Source organism: Crinia signifera, chromosome 19 (assembly GCF_055691185.1).
Source record: "Crinia signifera chromosome 19, ASM5569118v1, whole genome shotgun sequence".
NCBI classification, from domain to species: Eukaryota; Metazoa; Chordata; class Amphibia; order Anura; family Myobatrachidae; genus Crinia; species Crinia signifera.
The window spans coordinates 74,395,903-74,415,393 of record NC_139226.1 but is presented as its reverse complement, the minus strand read 5'-3'; the positions used below and the strand labels follow the sequence as shown (position 1 = coordinate 74,415,393).

General features: G+C 46.1%; 2 protein-coding genes across 4 annotated transcripts in view; one reads left to right on the top strand and one right to left on the bottom strand.

The window, feature by feature from the left end:
* The window catches only part of CDC42 (cell division cycle 42), a 45,708-nt gene extending 26,695 nt beyond the window's left edge, over positions 1–19,013 (bottom strand). For 2 of the 3 annotated variants that reach the window (XM_083162783.1, XM_083162784.1), the window contains exon 1: positions 18,873–19,013. The gene's annotated coding sequence lies outside the window, so the exon portion shown is untranslated. Of the gene's footprint in view, positions 1–18,686; positions 18,803–18,872 lie in introns of those variants that run through there. The other variant, XM_083162785.1, reaches the window with a different exon arrangement.
* Positions 19,014–19,210: 197 nt separating this feature from the next.
* Positions 19,211–19,491, top strand: part of AP5B1 (adaptor related protein complex 5 subunit beta 1) — a 37,658-nt gene continuing 37,377 nt past the window's right edge. Inside the window, exon 1 of the mRNA XM_083162782.1 lies at positions 19,211–19,367. Within this exon, the coding sequence (XP_083018908.1) occupies positions 19,258–19,367 (110 nt within the window). The 5' untranslated portion in view covers positions 19,211–19,257. The remainder of the gene's footprint in view (positions 19,368–19,491) is intronic.

Here is a 19,491-nt window from a genome sequence, read left to right as displayed (position 1 = left end):
ACATAAATCGGAATATACCCTGGTAGTCCATTGGCAGCCCCTGGCATCCAGTGTGAGCGGGGCTGTTAGCGGTCCCTGTGCAGGGCCACCGCCATCTTGCCGCACATGAACATGGGTACCCCACTGTGAGGACACGGGGTAACACTCACCACTCGACGGCTTCAGGCTGAGCCAGGGGTGTGCGTGCTGCAGCGCAATGCCCGTGGTAACAAGCACCCTCTCAGGTCAGTGGACCTGCAGCAGGGATCAGTTCGGTACCTTAAGAGGCCAGAAACTGTCCCTTCGCCTGGCTTCCCACGAAGCAGGGAAGCTGTGTAGCCCAAACAGCAACCCCAAAATAAAAAATTAAAGTAAACTGAAGAAAAACTCTCTGGAGCTCCAGGAGTGTACATCCCTCTCCTGAGGGCACATTTTCTAAAACTGGCTAGTAAGGGGAAGTAGAGGGGAGGAGCCAGCACACCCTGGTTGAAGAAATTTATGTGCCTGTCTCCTGTCGGATGACCTCTATTCCCCAATGTAATGAGACCTCAGTATCCCATATGAATGATAGTGAAATACTGGAAAAATTAGGGCAATACAGATATTTTCCAGAGGCTGACAACACAAATTTCTGAATGCAGCCTCCTGAGGTGGCAAGCTGAAGAGTGCACTATACCGGACTTTGGACTGGTTTTGAAGGCTATACCCACCATATCTGGGCAGAACAGCAGCTATACTAAGCAAGCACCCAAAAAAACACTGAATTGCTCCATTGGACGCACATTAACTAGCACCACCTAAACAATTGAATCACCCAATCAGGGAAATTTACCAAGATGGGAATAAGACTTCACATGTGATGTTGCTATGGGCAACCAATCAGATCCTGTCTACTATCTTCTAGAACAGGGCTGGGCAACACCGGCCCTCCAGATGTTGATGAACTACACATCCCAGAATGCCTTGCAAAACTAATGCAAAGCATCCTGGGATGTGTAGTTCATTAACATCTGGAGGTCCGGTGTTGCCCAGCCCTGTTCTAGAAGGTGCTAAATAAGTAGATTCTGATTGGTTGCCCATAGCAACATCACATGTGAAGTCTTATTCCCATCTTAGTATATTTCCCCCAATGAGTCAATCATGAACTTTAAGGTGTGATTCAATTGTTCTTTGCGTCCAATCTCCAGTCCAAAGTCATGGGAGTACACGCGTGTGTGGGTGTCAAATATTTACTTTTTTTCTTAAATTGGGGCGCAAAAAGAACTGCAGAGGCAACTCAAGGGAAAACCAATTGAATTTCAACCTAAAAGTCTGAGTCATCATAGCTCTATGGTTTCTTATTTACAAGTAAAGATAATCTAGTTTTCCAGTATGTTAGAGCAGTATTGACATATTTCTTTACTATTTTGCAGTATGGTTTCAAAACCAGTCGCATTTTACTCACATGATTTAAGCAGGATTAAGCTTTCAGTGGTTTGTGAGGAATACAAGCAGAATAAGAACTCTTATCTACAAGCTTAAAATGTTTCAAAAATTACGTTTTAATTACAGTATGCTTGAACTGTGCTAGAAATATTCCTATGTAGCTTTGTAAGAATTTGCTAATTTTTGTGCACATATTTGGGAATGGGTTCTCCGGAGGTAATGCGAAATAAAAATCAGTAGCATTGTACACAACTCCCCCTGGGATCAGTCACCTCTACTTCCTAGAGCTTCTAAAATACAGCCACCCCAAACTGCGTGCCATGCTCCCTGGGGCACCTTGGCACACGTGCAGGGGTGCCAAAGGTTGGTGGTCCAGAATTAATTCAATTTATGGACAAACCAGTGCTGGTGGCTGCCAATCCTGAAGGGCATGGCTTGCTTTTGTTTGTACACATAACTAAACCTAAGAATCACAAACAATAGCTACTTAAATGTTATTTTTTGGGGTCTATTGGTGCAGTGGAAAAATTCAGACACTCTAGGGCAGGCATGTTCAAACTGTGGCCCTCCAGCTGTTGTGAAACTACAAGTTCCATCATGCCTTGCCACAGTTCTAGGGAATGCTAAAACTGGCAAATCATGCTGGGATGTGTAGTTTCACAACAGCTGGAGGGCCACAGTTTGGACATGCATGCTCTAGGGTACCATGATTCAAAAAAAGATTAGGAACCCCTGCTCTATTGCCTGTTAATATGACATAAGAATTGAGGAGATGCCACATGCATGCAATGGTGAAACCGTCTATAAATTTTCCACCAAGTATTGGGTGCTGGGTCTAGACCAGGGCTCGACAAATACCGGTCGCCAGGGCGACCAGATTCTGCTTCCTGGCGACCAGATTTTTTGGGAGAGAGGAAGCAGAATCTGGTCTGGGCAGGTCAGTGGCAGCGTTTCCTAGCCCCCACCTGCTGGAGGTCAGCAGAGCGGCCAGGGTGCATGACCCCCCTCTCCCCCTCCCAAGGGACCAGCGGCAGCGCACTGAGCAGCGCCCGCCCCCTGGAAGTCAGCAGCGCGAGCTGGGTGCCCGACCCCCCCTCAGGGAACAGCGGCAGCGCACTGAGCGGCGCCCGCCCCCGTCCCCTGGAAGTCAGCAGCGCGGGCTGGGTGCCCGACCCCCCCTCAGGGAACAGCAGCAGCGCACTGAGCGGCGCCCGCCTCCGTCCCCTGGAAGTCAGCAGTGCGGGCTGGGTGCCCGGACCCCCCGTCAGGGAACAGCAGCAGCGCACTGAGCGGCGCCCGCCCCCGTCCCCTGGAAGTCAGCAGCGCGGGCTGGGTGCCCGACCCCCCCTCAGGGAACAGCAGCAGCGCACTGAGCGGCGCCCGCCTCCGTCCCCTGAAAGTCAGCAGTGCGGGCTGGGTGCCCGACCCCCCGTCAGGGAACAGCAGCAGCGCACTGAGCGGCGCCAGCCCCCGTCCCCTGGAAGTCAGGAGCGCGGGCTGGTGGGTGTCCGACTCCCCCTCAAGGACCAGCGGCAGCGCACTGAGTGGGGCCCAACCCCGTACCCCACCTGCTGGAAGTTAGCAGCGCGGACAGGGTGTCCAACCCTCCCCCCTCCTAAGGGACCACCAGCGGCAGCGCACAGAGTCTGCAGGAAGTCAGCAGCGGCAGCGCACCGTCGACCACTTCAGTGCGGCAGCTGCTGCAAAGAACTCGGTGCCTCCTCTATGCCCCGTGTAAGCACATGTTAACCCCTGCAGAGAATGTTAACCCCTGGAAAAGTATGTAACCCCAAGGGGATAGGGAAGGGGATATGGGGGGCGGGCTAATGCACACTACCTCTTGTATCATGTTTTGCCCTAACCACCAGCATACATATGTCAACCCCCCCCCCCCCCCCCCTGTGTGGGCCTGCCCCACCTGTGTAGCCTGCACCCCCCTGCAATTGCCAGTCTGCCCCACCTGTGTAGCCTGCACCCCCCTGCAAGTGCCAGCCTGCCCCACCTGTGTGGCCTGCACCCCCTGCACGTGCCAGCCTGCCCCACCTGTGTGGCCTACACCCCCTGCAAGTGCCAGCCTGCCCCACCTGTGTGGCCTGCACCCCCTGCACGTGCCAGCCTGTCCTACCTGTGTGGCCTGCATCCTTCTGCAAGTGCCAGCCTGTCCCACCTGTGTGGCCTACACCCCCCTGCAAGTGTCAACTTGCCCCACCTGTGTGGCCTGCAAGTGCCAGCCTGCCCCACCTGTGTGGCCTGCACCCCCTCTAGTGCCAGTCTGCCTCACCTGTGTGATCCCCCCCATACTGTCTGCCCATTTGTCCATCTTTGCCCCAGTCCATCCATATATTCATAGATGCAGCATATGGTGCTCATTCCAACCATTATCCCCAATCTGTAGTGTACCTCTATCCATCCATCCTACCTGACTGTCATGGCAATGTCTCTCCTGCTCACTCTCCTTTTTCTACCCCTATCTCTCCCTGACTCTCTTGCTCTCTGACACTCTCTTTCTCTCCCTCCCTGATGCTGCCTCTCTCTCCCAGACACCCTTTCTTTTAGTTACGCCCCTGGCCATGGACATTACGGCGTGTGGTATTATATGTAATGGGCATTACGGTGTTTGGTTTACTGGGTAATGGGCGTTACGGTGTGTGGTATATGTAATGAGCATTGATGTGTGTGGTATAGTATGCAAAAGGTTTTTCGGTGTGTGGCACAATGTGTAATAGGCATTGTGGCATGTGGGTATGTGTAATGGGTATGTGACATGTGCAATAGGCATTATGGTGTTACTTTTTGGCGCACACTGTCACTATTTTTTTTCTGGCTCCTACATTTTCATCAAGGCTCCTAGATTTTGAATAAATTTGTCAAGCCCTGGTCTAGACAGAGAATGTTTTGAACGTAGAAATAAACTGTTCTGCCAATCTGGCACCCTTTAACTGCTTGGCATGCTTGCATCAAGAATAAAGTAGTGGTTTTGTACCTACTTTATTACCCAATCACACTACACAGAATACTCAAAGACAACATCCCAACACCCCTGCCCTTACTGCCTCTACAGAAGACAATGGGATGTATTCAATACTGTCACAGCTCGCAGGGTCAGTATTCAACTGACCCTCCTGCGCATGCCGTTTCCCCCTCGCTAGGTTTTTCAAGCGAGGGGGGAAATGGCGTATGCAGCAGTTAAAACAGAGAGGCAAGCAGCTAAATGCTGCAGGCTCCCTGCATTAGCCGCAAGCCTCCCTGTTTGGGGAAATCCTCGCTGATTTCCCAGGCGAATGGAATAGGTTGATCGGCCAGCGCAGGGGTTAAACAGCGAGGATCACTTTTTTCTGCGATCCCTGCCGTTTAACCCCCTCGCTGGCCGCATTGAATACACCACTATGATTTGATGTTAAAGTTTCAATGCAGTGCCCATTGCTGCTGGAGTCATGCCTGATAGACTTTTGCTTCAACAATAATGCATGTAAACATCTGAATCTGAAAATGCACACAAGCAGCTTGTACACATTTCTTTGACGCAGATTAAAAGAAAGACAAATTAACTGACAAGTATTTCCTGTATCCATTTCCTACATACATGATTGTGTCACAGCTTCCTCTTTCACATCTTACATATATAAAACACAGCAAAGCACACATTTGGTAAAATACTGTATAACCATACACTGCATTATAGAAGCTGAATATACATAAAATATACAACTAAACAAGTCCGGATTGCCCTGTCAATTCTCTGCACCAGGATGACACATTAGGAGGAGGGGCATCTATCAAAACATGAAATTAGGCAATGACTGACATTAGCAATTTGGGTTGTTTTCTTCACACTAAAGAGAAGAATTTGATATTTTAATTGACACTTTATGTAATCTGTGGCCAATGGAGCTACTCAATTGTTGTTGACATGTCACAACTGCCAGGAAACCATCACATATTTCAGGATTGTCCTGCACAAATGACAACCTGCGAAAGTACTGGTTAGGGCGCCCAGACAGTAGTTTGGGGACCCTAACCACTACGTCTGAGCAGAAATCCTCTAGTGCAGTTTACAGACCAGCCAATAAAATAGCTCCTTCCACAGCTAAACAAATTTGTTTTAATTCGCAACATTAAAATAAAAGGAGGGGGGATTCAATTTTTGCACCAATGGCTATCAGTGTCTGGTGCCCTACAGAGCTGCTGTAGGAGTTTTTCCACTCGAGTGCCGAACAGAATTATTCACCCAAAGTGCACTCTTAACGTCACATCCAGTAATTTAGTTTGGGTTAAGCCATTTTACATGGCTATACCCACCACTACAAAAACAATTGAACAACCCCCCCAACCTGTCACTTTAGACTAGAGATTCTGCATACGTAAAGTTAATTGCCTCGTAGACTATGTACACAATAGAAAGATGGGATATGATTAGATATTGTTTACAATTTCCCTTGCTCTCAAAGACATGTGATATCTTATATACACACACTATACAATGTGACATAATATAATATGTGCATAGAATCACTCAATATCTTATCATACGATGTCTGAAAAGATTCATGATTGTGCGCAACTTAGGACACATACAATATCGTACTGAACTCATCGATGTACGGGTGCGATGAGATGTGTGCTCCCGCACACATCCCATGGCACAGCACAAAGTATGTGCTGCATGTACTTTCTTAACTAGATTGTATAGCATCTACTTCAAAAAACAGAGGGCTTCAGCCCATCGCATGAGTTTTGAACTGTATGCAATGCAATCTAGTTCAAATAACAATCATGTACAATATTGCATAAGGTGTATGGGCCCCAAGAGGTTGCACCTTTAATTGTTCTTCACAAAATGCTTTGCCTTGTATTGGTAACAAAAACAAACAAGTAATAAAGCTAATTTCCACCTTTTTTTTAAGAAGCATGCCACCGAAAGACAATTGGCAGGTAGTTGCATTTTATACTTTGCAACGTAAGCCACATATGGCCTGTATGCCATAGAAAAAGTAATGAATGTACGATTTCTAACTAAAAGCCTATTCTGTACTATGGTTGCTGGCTATTATACACAGTCTAGTCACACTATTAGGACCATTGCTAATAGCCAGTGTAACCGCCGTATGCAGCTAGACCAGGCATGTCCAAACTGTGGCCATCAGCTGTTGCTAAACTACACATCCAAGCATGCCTTGCCATAGTTTTAGCATTCCCTAATAGAACTGTGGAAAGGCATGATGGGACTTGTAGTTTTACAACAGCTGGAGGGCCATAGTTTGGACATGCCTGAGCTAGACAAATTGGGAGTGACTCCCCAAGGTGCTGGTAGGTTGGCACAGGTATCTAGAGCCATGCAGACTGCAGGGCATCCCACAGCTGCTGGAGGGTTTGTGGTGGAGAATAGCACTATATTACAAGCAGATTATACATCCATCCCAGAAACACAGGAAAGAAAGAATGTCTGTTTGTGGCGCACTTTGGAGTACAACATAAAATTAAACTTTTAATAAATTTCAATAAAATTGCTTTTACTTCAGCAACATATTTAAAAAGATACAAATTGTGTCAAAGAAAATAAAGTGTGATCAAATAAAAGTAGGCTGTGTGTCGTCTACTTGTTGCGTCTGTCAATTTACCTTATTTATTCTATTAGTTACACAGTGATGTTGGACCTGAGTGATTTCCACCCATACATCGAAACCGATGTTATGCGTGGGGTTACTCTCGGTCGTGGAAGACCCAGTATGTTTTGGGCACTTTATTTTCCTTGACACAATTTGTATCCTTTTAAATATTTTGTTGAAGTAAAAAATGAATTAAAAGTTACATTTTATTTTGTTGTACTCCAAGTGCGCCATGAACAGACTTTCTTTCTTGTGTTTCTGTACTTACGACCTTTGTCTGGGGCTGCACCCCCTCAATAAGAGCATTGATGGATGCCGAATAAGTATAGAAGGAGTGGCCTCCTGTATATTTATATGAACAATAAGACCTAGTGCGATTGCTCTATTTCCTGCGTATAAATCAATCCCAAAACCGAACACGTCTTGCTAATCACCATACTGCGACCATCTAATTAGGTATTAGAAAGATCAATTCCAGATGCTAACTACAGTCTTCCGGTGACCGGGTCAACTATATAACTGCCTATTACTCAGTTACAAAACCAATTAGAAAAGAAAAGACTGATACATAAAATTGAATTTTTTGTAAAAACGTTTGTCAAAAGAACTAGTACAGCATAGGACTGTTAAATACTACCTCACTAAAGCATCATTATAGTGGTTTGATCCCCATTATAGTAATAGTCCATCTACAGCAGGGGTGGGGAACCTTTTTTCTACCAAGGGCTATTTGGATATTTATAAACTCCTTCGGGGGCCATATAAAAATTAATATATTCATGCGGGCATTGTACACACGGGCAGCGGCACATGCGGGCATTGTACACACGGACAGCGGCACATGCGGGCATTGTACACACGGGCAGCGGCACATGCGGGCATTGTACACACGGGCAGCGGCACATGCGGGCATTGTACACACGGGCAGCGGCACATGCGGGCATTGTACACACGGACAGCGGCACATGCGGGCATTGTACACACGGACAGCGGCACATGCGGGCATTGTACACATGGACAGCGGCACATGTGGGCATTGTACACACGGACACATGAGCAGCGGCAGTGGGGAGAAAGTGACAGTGTCACCCCCAAACAGGTTTCTGTGATTATGTCTGATTATGATAATCAGACATAATCACATAAGCCTGTTTGGGGGTGAATCCAGTGGTAAATGACAACCCCTGGATCTCAGTCACTGGGGAAGGGAGTAGTTGGGTGAGAGGAGCGGCACAAGAGCAGCAGCATTTACTTTATTTTTTTACCCTGTTTTAAGTCCAGGTCATGGAGGCTGCTGAGGCTGATGCTCCCGCGCATGTAGTGCATGGCGGGCGCATCACAACACACAACAACAGGTTCCCCACCCCTGATCTACAGTTTACTGAAGTCAGGAAAACCCAGCCATCATTGCATTATTGATACTACTGTACACTATCTTTAGTAAAGGGGAGAGAAAATGTAAAAAAAAAAAAAAAAAAAAAAGGATTGCATTACTTTATACCTTTCTTGTTCATCAATCTATGCCGATATTTCCAGACATGGAAAATATCAGCACTCATCTATTCAATGTTGCCGTTAACGACAACATTGAAGGGTGTCAGGTACAACTTTTTAAAGAAGTTGGATCTCTTGAGATCGGCCGCAGATTGACGAATTCACAGACATTTTTAAACAATCCACGGCCCTTTTCACCGATCTTCGGACTTTCCAACACTTGACAGCCAAAACATTGGATTATGACTAGTCTGGTTATTAGGAAAAAAAATAAATAAATAAATACGGCCCAGGAATCTGACCGACGGGATGTTCTGCAGTACTCTGGTACTAAACTGCAAGCAGTCATGGGGAGGTATCTGTGGTTTTGTCCCTGCAGATCCCAGAGCCAGACTCCTGCTTAGGAAGGCAGCAGTGGGCCCTCCAGAGAAGTAGCCCTGTCTACTGCAGTGGCACCACCATGCTTTTATAGCTTACAGACATGAAGCTTGTAAAAAAAAAAAAAAAAAACACCAAAACACAAAATCGGTTGAATGACCTACTGTCTTGAATCTCCAGTGTCCCAGTTGGATGAAAAAGAAAAAAAGGCAGAATTATACTCACCGATAATTCCTTTTTTTCCTAGAGATCCCATGATATGCCATAATTTGGGACCCCTAACCACTGTTTTAGACAGGTTTAGCTGCTTTGCGCAACTAAACCCAATCCTTTTGGACAATAATTATAATGAGAAAAAAAAACATAAGGTGCCTATTTATATGGACACCCAGAAGGGAACTCACAAACAAAAGAATTACATTCGCTTTTAGTCGCACGTTAATTAATGTACAAATGGAGCTGCTCTCAGAGCGAATGCTGGCGCACAAGACGCTTGCGTCAACCCTCTCTCGGCAATGGAGCACTAGACCGTGTGTCCATCCGCGCTCGCCAACAATAAAGATATGGTGTGCTGGCAGATTGAAGGAGAGCGGCTCCATCTGTATTCAATTGTTTTGCCAATAGGCATGAGTGGGAACACCCCCCTCCTGACTAAAGGTGCCCATACACATTACAATTATTGTATGCAATATCGAATCTCATCGCATCCCGGTTTTGCGATGAGATCTAGTACAAAAAGTATGCGTTGCACATACTTTTTGTACTAGATCTCATCTCATTGCAAAAACCGAGATGCGATGAGATGTGATATTGTATACAATAATTGTAAGTGTATGGGCACCTTAAGCCTCCACGGAGACCTATTGTGCCTTGTACTATGTAAGGCAGCTTTACAAATCAGGCCAGCATCTTTGTGGACAAACACCTCAGACATCATATAATTTGCTTACCCTCAACCTTATAAAAATACAAGGTTGCAGGTGCAAAATTCAAACTCCCAATTTATTAATAATAATCATTGCAATAAGATGTTGCATTTTTAGCAAGGTTCTCTGCATAGTAATGGCCATAAGTAAAGGCTTGCCCACCGCGTCCAGGTGATTTGCATTTGGGGGGGTACAAATCTAGGGTGCAGGGCACCCCTGAGCAAAGCAGCTGAGTGACCCCCAGGGCAACAGGAAAGTGAAAAAATATTTAGTGAAAAAAAGTGAGGATAGGTTAGGGAAAGAGGCTGCTGAAAATTGCAGGGGTAAGTTAGTGAGCTGTAACGAAGTGAGAGAGAGGTAAAGTAGCGAGAAGTGAAAGTGGGAAATGAGTTACATTGAAAAAAAAAACACGATGGGGATGGAAGTAAATAAGTGTTAATCTGTGTTGCTCCTGAAGCCAAACTGCCACAGCAGTCCAGGGGGACCCACAACCCAGAAATGCACCCCCCATCTGGTAATCAGGTGAAGGGCAACTGCCCCCCAACCCGAGACTGGCGTAGTCGTTATCACCACCCAGTCCCAAGAGCGAAGGGACCGCCCCAGCTGCAACGTCTCTATGTCCATCCACCAAAGTAAAGACTCCTTTGTCTCCTGAGAATCAAACTTTCCTGTTTCATGGTCTTTACGTTTCCTGACCAGCAAGATTGAATGTTCCATTGCAAAATTCTGGAATGAAACCTGGCAAATTGAAGCGTCTCCAAAGTCGCCACCATCTTGCCCAAAAGTCTCACCGCCTGCCAAACTGTAGGTCTGTGAGCCTGCAGTAACAGTAGGACTAATTGACGGATGTCTTTTGCTTTGGATTCTGGTAGGAAAACCCTGTGTAAATGGGTGTCCAGTATGACCCCCAGAAAAAGTAATTTCTGAGATGGAATTAAATGGGATTTGGCCATGTTTAGAACCCATCCCATGTCCTGCAAAAACTGAGTTGCTATGGACAGGTTTTCCACCAACTTGTTCTCCGACTGCACTTTGAATAACAGGTCGTCTAAGTATGAGTTGATAACAATCCTTTTGAGTCTCAGTGACGCAGCCATTACTGCCATCACCTTTGTAAATACCCTTGGCGCTGTGCAGCACACCTGAGCTTTTCTACTAGAAAAAATGCCTCAGAATCAGGCCGCAGCTGATCAGCCAAAGCCTCAGCCCACTTATCATAGCCTTCGCTACCCATGCTGAGGCAATAATGGGTCAGAGTGTAAGTCCCACTCCCTCAAAAAAATGTGTCTTTATTTACATTAACACAGTGACCATTAATGATGCATACCATTAGCCGGGTCACCAACCATGGATCATTAGTAAGACTGGATATACAATATGCACTATGAAGAAAACAGGAAAGTGGAGGTCAACTTATACCCGTTTCACATTACAGCTAAAACACGGCAAATTGCTGATTTTTAAGGGGTTTAAAAAGTTTCTAGCTGTAATGTGAAAGGTCCAGAGTGAATTCACCGTTTTTAGAATACCTGTAATTCAAAATGGGTTAAAAGCAGTGTCCTACCCATTTCAGAGCAAATCTATTTGTAGTGTGAATGGCTCTGAAACGGTATTTACAAGTAATGAGCAGGTCACAGAGGGTGATAGTCTGGGTGTGGATTGTTTTATCGACCACAGTAAGGTCAACAGTCATTAGGTCAACACGGGGGGAAGGTCGACAGGTGTCTAGGTCGACACAGGTTATGTTGACAAGTCAGAAGGTCAACATGTTTTTTTTTACCTGAATGTCGACACAGTTGGAAGGCAATCGCAGCCCCTCGCATCACTCACCTCTGTTCGCTCAGCACACTATTTTATTCTCCCACCATGCCCTAGTGCAGGGCTCGACAAATACCGGGGGCCACGTCGCCATGGCGACCAGATTCTGCTTCCTGGCGACCATATTTTTTTGCAGGGAGGGAGGGAGCAGAATCTGGTCCTGGGCAGGTCAGTGGCACAGTGCGGGCAGCGTTTCGAAACCCCCCCTCCTCCTAACAGACAAGCAGGCACCGGCCTGACCCTCTCCCTCTCCTGCTGGAAGTCCGCAGCAGTGCGGGCAGCAGTACCCGACCCCCTCCCTCTCCTCCTCTTAACAAAAAAGCGGAAACGCAGGCACCGGCGACCGACACTCTCCCGCTCCTACTGGAAGTCAGCAGCAGTGGTGTCCGACCCCCCCTCACTCAACCGCGGCAGTGCAGGCACTGGGGCCCTCTCTCCACCACCTGCTGAAAGTCAGCGGTGCCCGACCCCCCCGGGCAGTGCTGGGGAGAACAAAGCAGCGGCGGGTGGCACATGAGAGACTTAAGCAGCGGTGGCCGGCACTGGGGAGATGGACAGCCTGCCACCAGTGAATGGGAGGCCCACTGGTAAGAAGGACGCTTGCGTCCTCTCCCCACCCTCTCCTACCTCACCAACTGTTATCCCCTCATCCTGTCACCTAGCACTCTGTCACATGTCAAGTGACCCTTTGAACCTTACCCCCTCTTGCCTCCCGTCACCTCTCCCCCTAGCGCACACCCATCACCCCTCCCCTTTTGCCCCCTCCTTAGCTCTACCAGTCACCTGACCCCCTTTGTCACCTCACCCACTATTTGCCACCATCGCCTCATTACCCTCCCCTTACCACCTGTTACTCTGTCACCCCCTCACCTAAATCCCTCTCAGCCGTGCAGGACCTATAATGGCGGTTGGCCAACTCCCCCTCCTTGCTTTTATTTGTGGACGAGTTATGGTGCCCACACATACCTGGTATGTTTTGTACCGTGCAAGGCAATGTGTGCTCCTGTGCATTCCACGGTACAAAAATGTATGTGCAGCATGTTGTTTCTGAACTAAATCGCATCTAGTTCATAACGCATGATGCTGTAGCACATCGCATGCATTTTAAACTAGATATGATGTGATCTAAAGAAAAATGCATGGTGCGCATCACACTGTGTATGGGCATCTTTAGCATATCTGGCTCCTACACTTTCATCCTGGCTCCTTGATTTAAAAAAAAAAAAAAATTGTCAAGCCCTGCCCTAGTGGATGGTAGGGCATGAAATACCACATGTAGGCTAAAAAAAAAAAAAAACACAACCCAGTCGACCTTCCGACATAACACATGTCGACCTAACGCTATGTCGACATAACACGTGGACCTTGTCCTATGTCGACCTAGACACCTGCCGACCTTATTTATTTATTTACAGTTTCTCATATAGTGCAGCAGATTCCGTTGCGCTTTACAATAGTAGACAGTGATAAAACTAACTGGGTAACAACAGACATACTTGGGGGTTAGAGGGCCTTACCTTCACCTATGTCGACCTACACACCTGTCGACCTTCACCCCTGTCGACCTAATGACTGTTGACCTAAGTGTGGTCGATAATTCGACTGTAGTATCCGATAGTCTATCTCCCTTGTGATCTCACCAGGCACAGGCAGGACGTAAAGAGCAGAGGGGAGCCTTTTTACACCAGTGCATACTGTGCAGGTGTTGCCATCATTTGGTCAAAAGTCCCTAGGTCGACAGGTGTCTAGGTCAACATGGCAAAAGGTCAACATGCATCTAGGTCGACGTGGGGGTTTTCACTGTGGTTTTTTTTTTTTACCCGAATGTCGACACAGTCGACATGGACACTGTTTTAAGTGCACTGCGTCCCCCTCAAATGGTTTGCTGCGCTTGCCATGCTTTGGGCACAGTGTTTTTTTATTCTTCCACCACGCCCTGGTGGATGGTAGGGCATGAAATACAGTCTGTTGGCACATTTCAGCTAAAAAAACAGTGAAAAACCCCATGTCTACCTAGACTCATGTCGACCTTCCAGCAAGTGGACCCAACAGTGTCGACCTAATGACTGTATGCAGGGAGGAGACTTTATTTTTACATTTCTACTTATTTACCTTACTATTTTTATTTTTACCCACCCACTCCTTTGTATGCTGTAAAAACCTCATACGTGAGCCTGTGTCCCAGAAATGTCCATTTAAAATGAAATCCACTGTTTTTTATGGGTGAAATGGGTTGAATGTGGAGGTTACAAAAACGGTATTGAAATGGTAATATACCAGTTACAACATGCAATGTGAAAGGGGTTTAACTGGCTTTAGACCCGTTTTAAGAAACGTTTACAAAAACGGGATGAAAGCAGCATAACACACCCCTGGGATGTGTCACTAACAGATTAAGCACTTTTCTTTCTTCACAAGTGCTGTTATCACGTAAGGTAAACATGTCAAGGTTACAAATAGGCATGCTTCTAAATGCCCCCATACACTACATGTGGCATACACTGCAGCCACAGGATCCCTGCGAATGTGCAGCGAATCCTAAACAGGATTCGCTGCACATGGAGAAAAAAATCCCATTGAATACTCCCCATAGTCTGCTTGTACTGTCACCTGCAATTTTACTTTCCTTTGACACTTTGTTAATTACTTAAGGCCCACTGCATCCTCAATCCCACATTATTAAACTACCAAAAATAGGTTGGTCTAGAACAGTGGTAGCCAACTCTAGCCCTCGAGAGCTACCAACAGTTCACATTTTCCAGACAACCTAGCTGCTGCACAGCTGCACTCATTAATCACTGACACATTTTAAAAGATCCACAGGTGGTGCTAATTACTTCACTTGTGATTCTGTGAGGACACCTGCAAAACATGCACTGTTGGCAGCTCTCGAGGACTAGGGTTGGCTACCCCAGGTCTAGAACATTTCTTGATGACTGAAATTTAACAGAAACATTCCACAAACTACCTTTATGAAATCCCTATTCTTTAAAATGTATTCTGGTAAACATATTATTCCTAATAAATAAAAGTTATATACTAGTTAGTAAAAGATAATCTGATATACCAGAGCTACAGAAGTAAAATATATTATGGGATGAGTACCAATGCACATGGAAAGCCGAAAATTGCTTGGATTTTTACCATCTTCGCTGAGCATACACTGGGCAAAAACACCCAGTGCGTATGAACCTTTAATTCCCAGTAAGGTAGTATGAGCACCCAAACCAAGGTGTTTTTGCACATTGAAGCTCACACTTCAGGAGGTTGCAAGCTGAAATGTCCCCCTCCTGCTGAGTGCGAGCATGAACTGAGAGACAACTGAATTGCTAGGTTAGGTGCCACCTAGTGGGAAGACAAACAATTGAATCATATTGTGAGGTAAATACTGTATACAGATGGAGCAGCTCTCATAAGAGCTGCTCCTGGCGATAGAATCGCCAAACCACTGCTGGGGTGCGCACGCACGAGACACCCCGCTCTGACAGAGCCTGCCGCCCTCCGCAGCACCAACTCACCCTGCCGGTCTCCCTGAAGCAGAGGCAGGCAGGTAGTCCGCTCCCCACCACCGTGCTGATGGGAAGCGCGAGCGTGCGCGCTGGAGATTCCATAAGCTGGCAGAGAGGCGCTCCGTTTGTATAACAATGGGGTCAATTGTATTCTCTACGCTGTGAATAGCATTGGGAAATTCTAATCAGTGCACTGCTACAGCCGACTAGTGTATTTTGGCTCACACCCACTCTGGGGTGCGAGCAGAAATCTATTTTTTTTTAAACAGGGTTGCGATGCTAATTCAAGCCCTAGCGCAGTGCAAACAGCATCACCGTAGTAGACTAAAGTAGAAAATGCTGGTAGCTCTCTGCCTGAACTTTTCACAATGCAAAGAAGAGAATTGGCCCCAAATATATGGATTGGATACAACTTTAATCGTGACACATTAAAAGAAAAGGACATTGTGGCGAGATTCTCCAGTGTGGTCAGTGCGGTAATAACCTAACTTTACAGCAGCCCTGACTTCCACAAGAGAGCTGCAAGCATTTCTCTGCAGATTCAGGATGAAATTGGACCACTAGAGGTTCGAGTTAAGCTGGCCATACATCAGAACACAAGATTTGGCACTGGATGTGCCTTTTATTTTTTTACATGTGATATATCACATGTAAACATGGGAAGCTGCAGAATTGAAAAATCTTATTCAAAAGACTGGGCAGGCGCTGATTGCCTGAGATTGCTCTGTCAGCGGCATCCTATTCGAGAGGCTGCTGATTAGCTGAGTACTCTCAGCCAATCTGCAGCCACCCAGTCTTTTGAATAAGATTTTTGAGTATGCGCCCCACACGTTATCGGATGCATTACACCGCGGGTGCTTAGCACCTGTGATATGCCGCTGACAGCTGTGTATAATAATATATATATATTTTTTTTTTATAAATTGGAGATTACCACAGCCTTATAGAGAAACATGGTGGTCCACTGTCAGCTCACTGATGCCCATGGCTGTCTCGTGTATTCCCACCGTCGTCAGGAGCAAGCACACACATACATACATATTTATTTATTACACACACACCTTCTATGCAGCCCATCCGACCTCCGATACTATGCGCATGGGCCTGCGCATCAGATACTATCGGATGTCATACACTTTCAATTTGGGCCAATGTTACCTGATTGCTCCTCCTGATTCAATGGAATCGGCCCCATATTGCATAATGTATGGGGCCTTTAGGTGCTGCATGTAAGATCTGAAGATGCTGCCAACAACCAGTATGCTGGCAATTGCAGATATTACAATAGATATTATGTGAAATTACACATGCTCTACCGTGCATCTGGGAAGCTGCCAGGGAAATCGTTAGATGGATCGGATGCTGGTCATCGGGATGTATGGCCAGCTTTAGAGTGCCTTTGAAACACTACAGCAACACAAACCCTTTGCATTTAATGTTATTGACCCACGTAAATAGGATTGCTTAATGTATAATAATTGATATGTTCAATATATAATTGTAGAGCTGGTGCAACTAAATCTCTCTTACAGGGGAATTTGAAAAGCTGATAGTTCATACAGTAAAGTTTTTGGAAAGAGTGCGGACAAGAACAATTACTTATTTACAAATCATTGCATTAACACCTGAACTGCAACAGAGAAAAAAATATCTCCTAACTGCTATGCAAATATCTGAAAAGATGACACATGAAAATTACAACTTCGTTCCCGCTGAAATAAACAAGCAGTGGTGACACTGGGCAGGGCTTAGAAAAATGACTTACTTTCTAGAACTGAATCACTGAAGGGAAAATTACACACAAAATATATTATATATCTGTATCTATCAAAAACCACCCCAGCTACATATGTAGCTGGGGTTTCACAACAGTCTAGTATCCAGGAGAGTCATTAAAGCGCAGTTCATTAGATCCTGCACAGATGAAGTTTATACTTGCAACATAACACACTTGGGAACAGCAAAGCATGCCACAGTCTCTGCCAAGCAGATTTCATACAAATAACAGCCTAAAGAACCTCCATTCAACAAAACAGAATATGTATTATCAAGGAAACCGTTAAGAATTAAGAAATCTGTAGATGCTAGATGACAGCTATTCAGGACAATACCCCCTCCTTCCTTTCCCCACTCGCCTCCTCCCTGCTGCATTTCCGCTCTGCTTCCCATACAACCAAGAGGCTCACTCATTCGCCAATATATCAGATTATAGATTAGAAAGATAGCTGTTCAAATTGAGATAAATGTATATCCATCATCATATGGATACAGCTTGACCCCTACATGTATATATATATATATATATCATGGGGAGCAATTTAATTGTTTATGGGTGCACGATCTCCCACCTAGTGACAGGAAACAGAGAGGGCAATAGTCAATTGCTTTTTTTATTTTTTTGATGGCGCCCTGCAGTGCCTGTTTCACAGCTTAAAATGGTTAAATCCGACAAAAGCTCTCGGAGCAATGCTAAAAAAGTGCAGTATTCACACATTTTTGCTTGCCACTTTGGGAGGCTGCAGCCAGAAATGCCAAAGCCAGCAGTAGCTCATGACCAAATGACGCAATAATTAAATATTACCCTTAAAAATACTTGTTCCTTTTGTGTAAATCTCTACCTCCTTCATGCCATATATAACACCCACCCACTCCCTCCTTCTCTGCCAAAAAACATACTTCACACCCATCTACTCTGCAGAGGCACAGGCTGACAGGGATATTGCCCTGGTACAGATGTTTGGTGTGGCACATGGTCTTGACTGCCATGGTCACCACTGCCAGCCACCAGGATAATAAAATGGTCCAAACTCCTCCCAGAATGTCATGCCTGATGACATCATAACACAATGTCATCACACCCAGCATGGTGAAATAATCAACTCAGTCATGCCACAGGGTCTAGTGAGCTGCGCATGTCTGTAGTTATGTTACTGTAGAGTAGACCATAGAAGAGTTGCAGCGGAGATCCTGGAATATTTGAATTCCACCAATATTAAACCTGTTCTCAAGCATTAAAGAAGTTGCTGGCTGCCTAAACTCACAAAAAGTAAAGTTACTGACTGGAACTAATTGACGTCATACTGTAACTGTATTACAAAAGGAAATGTTCTCCCTGGGCACCACTGTCAGAACCGGGCCTGCCTGCAGACCTCCACTGTCTCCCCTCCAAGCTTCTGCGAATTGACTTTTCAGTGCTGACTTGTCAGTCAAAACTAATAAGTCCCTGAAAAAATGGTACACTGTCCAGCCCTCTTAAAAAAAAAAAAAGATTAACCGGCCTATATTGTAGTGTATATGCTATTTAATATTGCTACATCAGGGCCTTGCTCTCCGGAAATGGGGATCACACACCCTAATCGTTGAGTAGTGCCGTATTTTCTGCCCTACAGTAAATAAGCCCGAGATACACGAACGGATAGGGAGGTAGGGGGAGAGCGCCGCCCTGCAGGGTGTATGGGAGTACAGCACGCCCAGCTCAGGGCACCGCTCCAACAACGAAAACCACGACATAGGCCTAACCATTTAAAAATCCTATCGATGGGCGGACACACCCCGGCAGAATAGGACGGCATCATCCCTGCTTCCCCGTGAAGGCGGCTGTACCGGCCACTACACCGATAGTACGTGGTGCTGTGGGTTGTATCACCGAGCCCCAGTCGCCCTCACACGCCGAGATAGCCCTCTGTTCCGCCACCGAGGATGGGGTCTGTCACCAATCGGGCGGAGAGACCACTTACCTCACTCTCTCCCCGTCTCTCCACCGGGCGTTGGCAGCTCTACACAGGGTTTCTTGGGCTGATGGACAGGGGCAAGCACGACGTCATTACGTCACCACGCTCGAATGGGCCGATGTCTTTCTCACCGAAAGAGATCGAGCTGCCATTTTTACTATGGTATTCTATCGCAATCTTCAACAGCTTAACGGGCTCGTTATCACCCCATAGTTCATAGCAGGATCAACATCGGCCTGAGCAGTATATACAATTATTGCTTTTTGCTTTAATCGGGTTACTGTAGATTTCTGCTACAGGAAATGTGGAAACGATTGCCCAAATCAAAGATGGCAGTCAGTTGTGTGTCTTTTCCGGTCAGCTGTTTGTATCTTCCTCTTTCACTAGTTTCATGCTGGTTTTCAGCATCAGGCAGGAAGAGAATTGTGCAATCCGTTTTTGGGTTTACATTAAATGTCAACAGCGGGTGGTCTCACTTGCATGGCATAGGCATAGAAGCAGGTAATGGCTATTTGAGTGGTGTAAACTCTGTGTATGGGGTTTTTCTGTTTGTCTTCACTTTTATCAACATTTCTATAGCAATAGCACAATTGTGCTTGCAATTTACCATGTTTTCTAAACCTGT